At 54.8% G+C, this 8,765-nt stretch overlaps 1 protein-coding gene across 2 annotated transcripts; it reads right to left on the bottom strand.

The window, feature by feature from the left end:
* Positions 1-269: 269 nt before the first annotated feature.
* On the bottom strand, positions 270-8,758 carry RPAIN (RPA interacting protein). Of its 2 annotated transcripts, XM_078881164.1 has the most exons (9): positions 8,645-8,663; positions 8,017-8,609; positions 5,896-6,007; positions 5,227-5,333; positions 4,923-4,986; positions 4,196-4,307; positions 3,826-3,889; positions 2,276-2,392; positions 270-627 (listed from the first exon to the last, which is right to left on the bottom strand). In XM_078881164.1, the coding sequence occupies exons 2-9, from the start codon at positions 8,101-8,103 to the stop codon at positions 598-600; spliced, it is 693 nt and encodes a 230-aa protein (XP_078737290.1). In that variant the 5' UTR covers positions 8,104-8,609; positions 8,645-8,663; the 3' UTR covers positions 270-597. The 2 variants fall into 2 exon arrangements, with proteins under 2 accessions (XP_078737290.1, XP_078737283.1); XM_078881157.1 differs by having other exon boundaries at positions 8,017-8,758.
* Positions 8,759-8,765: the final 7 nt, after the last annotated feature.

Here is an 8,765-nt window from a genome sequence, read left to right as displayed (position 1 = left end):
GAGGGCATGGTGTGTGTGTGATGTGCAGGGTCATGTGGTGTGTGCGTGATGTGCAAGGTGTGATGTGTGTGTGGTGTGGAGGGCATGTGGTGTGTCTGATGTGGTGTGCAGGGCATGGTGTGTGTGTGTGATGTGTAAGGTGTGATGTGTGTGTGGTGTGTAGGGCATGTGGTGCGTGTGTGTGTGATGTGATGTGTATAGTGTGCAGGGAAGATTGCGCGTGTGGTTTGCGTGCAGAGCGAACATAAACCACACCAATTCTGCAGAACCAAATTCAAAAATACACGTTTATTATTTCACCAAAGCACTCCACAGTATTTACAGACCTTAAATACAAACGAACTGAACGAAACCTGCTCTGCAGCTCATTCAACTTCATTGAAACATTTATTTTCTAAAAAAAATTGACAAACCACCATCTAAAAATAACAGAGGATGGGTGGGGGGCACGCTGGTGGTGGTGGGGGGCACGCTGGTGGTGGTGGGGGGCACGCTGGTGGTGGGGGGGGGCAGGCGACTTCCTCTTGCCCCCCCCCCACCCCGTTGCCTGAACGTGCCGGGCAGAGTGGACGGCGTTCTGCGGGGCCGAGCCGCCCTCTACAGCACAACCTCAAGGGAGTCGCAGACCTGCGGAGGGGAAAGAAAAACAACCACAACAACAAAACGGCGCGAGAATCTTCCGCGCCACCGCGTTCTCCAGATTATCCGGAGTAAGAAAGTACGAAAACATTTAAATAAATATTAATTTGATAAACGAGCGAAGTCTTGCAATACGAGTAGTACGTGTGTAGTGACATAGGACGTCACTACACGTGTATACGCTTTTGTCTGCCCAGCGTCACGTGATCACAACTGATATACGAGTGCTTTGCATTACAAAGACGTTTCCGGAACGAATTATGCTCGCAATCCAAGGTTTTACTGTATGGGTCTCGCACACAAACACGTACATCAGCCGTCGGATGAAAATGTGCACTCGCACCCAAAACCTTTCGCTTTAAACTAGAGGTGGGGCGTGGGGTGGGGCAGAGACCAGTGATTCTTAAATCGGGCGAAATACGATATTTCGATCTTACGATGGCGATACGACAAAATTACCATCAACAATCTAACATTGTTCAAGTGTGCAGACGACGGACAGAATCTTGGCGAGTACAGTACCACGAGACGTAACGATACGTTCAATGCATGTACGATACGTAGCTTTAGCGATTTCATTTTAAGGTTACCACGATAAGATACGTGCAATGCATGTTAAAAGTTTTTATAGCATAAAGGATTGTTTCCTGAAAACAACTTTCTATTAAATTGCAGTTCATATAGGTAGGCTCAGAATTTAGCCTGTTTTTTTTTACTTTACATTTTTCCGTGCAATACAGTATCGTAATTAATAAATACATACAGTATATAGTTTATACAGTACGGTACTGTAAATTGCTCTGTTTTGCTAAATTATCACCATTCTTTAAGACTCCGGGGCAGGCGAGGCCATCTTCGACTTACGATATTTTCGACTTACGATGATGGGGTCGTTGTAACGCATCTCCATTGCAAGTCGAGGACTGCCTGGATTTCAGAGCGACCTCAGCCATTTCTGAAACGTCTGCCAGGGATGGTGGGTCTCCCCGTTCACCGCCGAATCTCGGCGTCATTGTTGTTTAGAGAGGCGTAGCAGCAGCGTCGCTGTTTAGATGTCGTTACTCACACCGCAGAGAACCATAGCGACACAACTGCCGCACTCTGCCATAGCCGGCGCCAAAAACCGTGCCACGCGCTCTCCCGCGTGGCCTTGCGGGAGACTCGCTACCGATAAAGTTAATTCTGCCACCCCTGTTGCTCCGTGGACACTGCTGCTCGCGGGAGAGCTTGTGGTGGACCCAGGGGGTGAACGGTGGGGTGCCCACACCAAGGATTGGGGCACATATACAAGTTGTGGGCATGGGAAAGTCAAAGCGATTTCTTCCTACTGCCACTCCGAATGTGCTCGTCTGCCGCGGACAGCCCTGCAGAGGCGGTGGTGCAACTTGCGCCTTCCCGTGTCGGGGACGAGTGTCTATCCACACAAACAACCGCCACAGACTTCCCCACAAAGTGTTTCCATATTTTATCGACCCTGGTACAGATAATCAACCCCCCCCCCCCCCCGACCAGGATTTAAAGCGGTGGGCCTTCCGACTAAGAGCCGCTCGCTCCACGCCGCCCGTGCCCGATGCTCTGCCACCACCACCCCCCGCACCCCGCTGATCGCGCGTGTCCCGTGCGTCTTGGGGCGTACCTGGCAGAACGCCAGCAGCGTGTTGTCCATCTGCTGGAAGCTGGGCCGACACGCGCACACCTGGCCGTGCGTGTGCATCACGGCGCACAGCCGGGCTCGCAGCTCCGGCGCGCTGGCCTGAACCCACGGAAAACACGGGCACAGTACGACACAAACCGGCAACACGCGCACACAAGAAAGATTTTTAGTCCATGAGCCCAGACCAGATTTTTCACTCGTGTGGCGACACCGCCGCCGCTGCTGCTGCGATAGCAGTGCACCTGGCCTGGCACAGGGGCCGCGGTGACGTCACCGTTGGCGAGCGGCAGGCATTGGTATTGGCAGTTGAGATTCACCGCCGTTGTCGGCACCACCCGGGGAGTGGCATCGCTTTGCCCGTTCCAATTTTCTCTTACGGAGCCCAACGGCAGTGGCTTACGCGAGAGAGAACTTTGGTTGTCAAAGTTCTCTCTCAAATTGCCGAGTCGATAAATCGGTAGGACGAAAGCTTTGCCAACGTCGGTGGTGACGAGTTCAGCTTTAGGCCAGGGACTATTTGGACGTGGGGACACACACCAGGACCCACGTTTGCCGTGTTCAAAACACAAGTTCCATGCAACCCCTGTAAACCCTCCCTCTTCCCATGATAGTTGCCTTCTACCGTCCCAGCTGTTTTGGCTGGGTCGACACAACAAAAGGGGTCATGAGCTGAATAGGGATTACCCGATAAACAGACCGACAGAGATCAGCTTCGGCGAGCGTTGCATTTATTTCATCGTTTATTTCATGCGCGGGCAAATCGGGCGGCAACTCCTGCTTTCAGTCATCGCGAAAACGCCGCCCGCAGGACACAACGAGGCCTCGTCAAACTCTTGACATTTCACCAAACGCGTGCACCTCAAAAGGTATTTAAATGTTCATCTCTATTAACGCTCGTTTAGCCGGGAGAGCCTCGCCCAAGACCCTTTTTCAGGAGGGTCCTGCCAAGCGTTTCACAGTCGTGGGAGCTATGTCGCTGCTGCTGCTGCTGCTGCTGCGCTCGATCCAAATTGAGATATTTTTAAGGTGATTTTGCAGCATTGAGATATTTGTGGCCCATACATTGTGCGAGTTTGAATAATTGGCGCGTTGTTTACGTGACAAACCTTACTGGCCGTGTCGGGCGGTTGAGGGTTACGACACATTTATACTTACACGATCTAACCCAAAAACATTTATTATGAATATTGGTCTCGAAAGCCTACGTGTTCAATTGAATTCAGAGTTAATTGGCTTTTTAACCTATTATCTTGAAACAAAACTAACACCTTTTTTACAAGGAGTCCTTGTAAAAAAAGGTGTCAGTTTTGTTGCCAGATAAAAGGGTAAAAAGCCAATTATCATATTTTGCTACTGGCAAAGGAGGCTCCAATGGTGAATTCAGAGTTCTTCCAGATTGTTGATCGTACCCGTTTCCCGACTCTGGCGCTGACGAATGAGATCTAGAATACTTGCGATTCACACCCACTCGGTGCGACAAGGGCGCGCAAGCGGCGTCAACTATAACGACGTTGGCGAGTGTGAAACATTACCCGAGTGCGAAGGTCCAAGCCGCACGGACACGTCAGGCGACCGTCTCCCTGCAGCACGTGACCCCTGAAACGACAAAAATACCCCGTGTATGCCTTTAACAAACTCTCGAGGCAAGGGCTGCGAGCGAGCACCTACGAAGGCCGGCATGTGGCCAGAACCACGCCTCGTCCGCCTTTTTCTCCGCAGTGCCGATGCGTTTACACACCGCACCAGGTGCTCATTTGTGTGCGAGTCAAGTTTTGGTATCGGCACGTGGCGACGTCACTTGCCCGAGCTCCCGCCCGCGGCCTCTCCGCTTGCGTGCGTCGGGCATTCCTCGCATTACGAACCGGGCACGCGCACGGTGTGCCGATGGTGCCGGGGAGTTACCGGGCACACGCGGGGCACAGGAGGTCCCCCTCGTGGTCGTGCAGCCGCCCCACCGCCTCGTGCAGCATCTCTTCATCCAGGCGGCGCAGCTCCTCCAGCTCGTACGACAGTGCTGCCAGGCAGGGACCAAACAGAGACGAACATTGCCCGTGACGGCTGCACAGGCTGGCGAGGAAAGCGCTCTTAACGAGCACCTAGGAAGGTTGGAGCCACGCGCAAGGGGGTGGGTGGCCAGCACCACGCCCGGCCGCCTTTGTCTCCCAAGTGCTGCCGTTTACACGCAGCACCAGGTGCTCGGGCCGAGCTAGCCTAGGGAAGGCCCAGGAATGTTTCGGTCAGATATACGTCACGGATGTTGTCCGCGAGTGGGAATTGAACTCGGTCCAGCAGGTTTGTTCGTAGTGCAGCGTGCGTTAACCACTGCGCTGCCCGCACACGGACAACTCCGCGGGGACTCACAACACAGCCGTACACACCGCAACGCAAACGTCTTTACACACCTGCCCACACCGATAGTGACGCCAATGACGTTTACAGAAATTAGTGAGGAAGAACGGAAATTCCCGGAAACGTCGCCGATTATATATATTTTTTCCCTTTTAAGGCCGCAGTGCCATCGACGAATGTGTAGAGTTTTTTGTTGTTTGTGCTCGTACACTACAGCAGCAGCAGCAGCAGCGTCACCAAATAGTTTGTAAAAAAAACAACATCCAAATCGTTTCATCACCTTCGGATAGCAGCTCTTGACGAAGTTCTTCCACGAACGGCGCATCCTCCGGTTCCGGGAAGCCCTGAAAATCGGAGAACCCGGGGAGGGTAAACGAAAGACACGGGCAGCCATCGTCATTGCGTCAGTACAAGTTGGGTCCGGTCATCACCGCAGACGTTCAATGTATCGCCCGTGTTCGTGTGTGTATGTATATGTGTTGGCAAAGTGGGGTGTACAGGTGATGCATCTGCCGCAGGTCACTCTTGCAAACAAGACTTTATCCTGGCCTTTTGGCTTAAAACCACATCAAACGGACACTTACGTCATTATACGAGCTCTGCAGAGCATCCCACTCTTCCTGCAGCACGGCGTTCACCATCGCCAAAGCAACTCCTCCGTCTCGGCCAGCATCAACGCTAACCGGGCTCCCTGCAGGAACACACGTCGCCATAATTGTGTCGGCGAGGAGCGGCGTGTGCGCGCGGGTCAGTGTGGCGAACGGCGGTTGTTGTTGTCGTCAGTGAAGGGGGGGAACGGTGGCGCAGCGGTAAGCGCACTGCACTGCAAACCCAGCGACCCAAGTCCGATTTCCACTTACAGCCAACAACGGTGGCGAATATTCGACTCGGCATGAGTAAATTAGCATGTGGCGCGCGCGGTGTGCCGCCTGGAACGATATTAGGAAGCTACTGGGAGCTGTGCACTTGTAAATCTAAATTGAAAACTCATCTTTTTAAAATTGCTTCGTGTTTAGGTTTTGTCCTTCCCCCGCACCTCCGATTAGCACGGTTGGCTACGTACGGTGCAAAAGAAGTTCAACGTACACGTGGCCACCCACACCCTCGTGTGCCGTGCCGGCCTTCATAGGCGCTACTCGCTAACCAAGAGCACTTGCCCCGCGAGTTTGTGAGCTTGTGTTGTCAGCGAGGGCCTGGTGAGGGCCGGTGAGGGCCGGTGTTGGTGGGGAAGATGCTAGAGCCGTCTGGAGGACCTGTGCCACTGCACGTGGGGAGATGTTGTTGATCTTGTTCGGGGTGTGGAGCGAGGTGGCGGAAGCGTGACAACAGGTCGTAGCGCGACTCCCTGAAGCGAGTTACACAGCGCTGCACAGACCACACACACACACACACGGACACACGCTCGTCAGTGTCGCATTATACTAATAATGCGCAATTATGGATTTATCCGGGAAAGCATCACCCGAGTACTTTTTCAGGAGGGTCATGCTACACCGAGTTTACATTTCAAGATCTTTCCAGACAATAACGAGCATTTAGCTGCATTATTATTATTATACACTACGTGCAGGAGAAAGCCGGAAGACCCGAAGAAACCCAACACGCACGAGGGAGCAACGCTCAATCCCCGTACAGATGGAAACTGTTGGGAGAGGAGTCCATTTGCTGTAACCACCTTAGGAGCCATCCATTTAGTACGTACGCATGGAGGGGGGAGGGGGGGTTAACTCAAATGCGTACGCTTGCGTATGGGGGGTCTACTGACAATGTACACGTAGGAAACGGGGGGGGGGGGGCCCGGGGTGTGAAGCTTCGATAATAATTTGTCTACATTGGCCTTCAAATGAGCCACAGTTCAGTTTCTTCAGCTGTCAGACCAAGTACTACCGGGAGAAGTGGGACTGTGGGAGAGGTGTCACTTGTGTGCCACCGTGCCCCTGACTGCAGCTGTCACGCAGCTCAGCAGTGAGTCTGACATCGTCTGGCAGCTGGCCCCATGGGTTACACATCCTGCAATCTCGCCTCGCTGCAGACTGCCGCTGGCTCAAGATTTTAGCTGCCGCGGTGCTCTGTTCGTGCTGCTGCTGCTGACCCCCGGACTTTTTTAAAAATTTATATTTAATCTGCGTGGATTAAATATCGGGGGGGGGGGGGGGGTTCAAGTTGACAGATTTTTGCGTAACTACTCAATGGATGGCCCCTTAACCCCGGCGTTGCCAGGGCGTGACATCAAAACTGCGCGATTTGAGACCGAAAGAGGAGCGGCTTCGGCACAATTCTGGCTAATCGGCCGATTACGCCGCTTGTAATGACCAGCGAAACGTCGTACTCCAGTTGTGAATGCCGTGGGGTTACTCTCCTAACACGCCACCGTTACATCCTGAACTAGTAACCCGATCGACCCCGTTATCTCTCCGTGTCAAACCCCCCCCCCCCCCCATAATTGTCTGCGTGGGGGGAGGGGGGGCACATTTACGCGACCCAATCCCAATAACACAATAAGTAACAAAATTTAAACACGCTTTTATGAAATGGAAGAACTCCACGACTCCAGGAAGGGGCCCCGAAGTTTGCCATAACGCAGGGACCGTGGCCAATTACAGCCAACGTGAGTTTAGCGTGGACAATTAGACTCAAGCCGAAACATAACATATACAAAATAATGTAAAAAAATAAATATTTTTCATGATAGAATATGGTATTGCCATCAGTATGACATAAGTATACCAAGTTTGCAGTCGATACGACATTGGGAAGTTGGTAAAAGCTGAGTTACACATTTTTTTTTAAGGATACGACAACAGACGGAGTGAGTTAAAGAAAAGCGTCTAACAACAAAATAATAAAAACAACCCCCTTCATTACGGACGGAGGGTTACGAGGTGGAAGGGGGTGGGGGGGTGGGGGGTGGTGGTGGTGGTGGGGGGGGTGGTGGGGGGTGGCTGCTCCTCGCCTCGGGCTCTCCGGCCCCCACTGGGTTCCTGCGACGGCCACACAACCAACACCCCCCCCCCCACCATCACCCCCCACCACACCATCCCCCCCCACCACAATCCCCCCCCACCACACAATCTCCCCCCACCACCACACCATCCCCCCCCACCACCACACCATCCCCCCCACCACCACACCATCCCCCCCCACCACCACACCATCCCCCCCCACCACACCACACCATCCCCCCCCACCACCACACCATCCCCCCCCACCACACCACACCATCCCCCCCCACCACCACACCATCCCCCCCCACCACACCATCCCCCCCCACCACACAATCTCCCCCCACCACCACACCATCCCCACCACACCACACCACACCATCCCCCCCCACCACACCACCCCCCCCACCCCCCGCCCCCCCAGGTCTGTACCTCGCGGAGCTGCTGCTTCCAGGCGGGGGCGAGGCAGCGCTTGTAGCGGGCACGGAGCTGCGTCTGGCGGCAGCCGCGCGCCTCCATCGCCAACAACACGCGGGGGGGGGGGGGGTCGTCGGGGGGAGACACCCACACACACCAACACCCCAACACACACCAACGCACACACACCCCAACAACGCACACACCCCCTAACACACACACACAACAACACGGGGATTTGTCGGGGGGAGAGACCCAGGCGGAGACACCCCCGCCCCCAACCCAGAGACCCCGACAAGGGGGTCAGAGACCTCGCCCCAGGGACCCCGACAAGAGGATCAGGGACCTCGCCCCAGGGACCCCGACAAGGGGGTTAGAGACCCCGGACCCAGGGACCCCGACAAGGGGGTCAGAGACCTCGCCCCAGGGACCCCGACAAGAGGATCAGGGACCTCGCCCCAGGGACCCCGACAAGGGGGTTAGAGACCCCGGACCCAGGGACCCCGACAAGGGGGTCAGAGACCTCGCCCCAGGGACCCCGACAAGAGGATCAGGGACCTCGCCCCAGGGACCCCGACAAGGGGGTTAGAGACCCCGGACCCAGGGACCTCGACAAGAGGATCAGGGACCTCGCCCAAGGGACCCCGACAAGGGGGTCAGAGACCTCGACTCTGCTGCTGCCGCTGCTGCTGCTGTGGAACCCCCTGAGCGGTTCCGCCGGTTCCTCCCAGACCCGGTTCCCGACGTCTCCACCGGTTCTTGTA

Source organism: Lampetra fluviatilis, chromosome 3 (genome assembly GCF_964198595.1).
Source record: "Lampetra fluviatilis chromosome 3, kcLamFluv1.1, whole genome shotgun sequence".
In the NCBI taxonomy this organism is placed as follows: domain Eukaryota; kingdom Metazoa; phylum Chordata; class Hyperoartia; order Petromyzontiformes; family Petromyzontidae; genus Lampetra; species Lampetra fluviatilis.
Note: the sequence above shows the minus strand (reverse complement) of the source record. Positions and strands in the feature narration are given on the sequence as shown.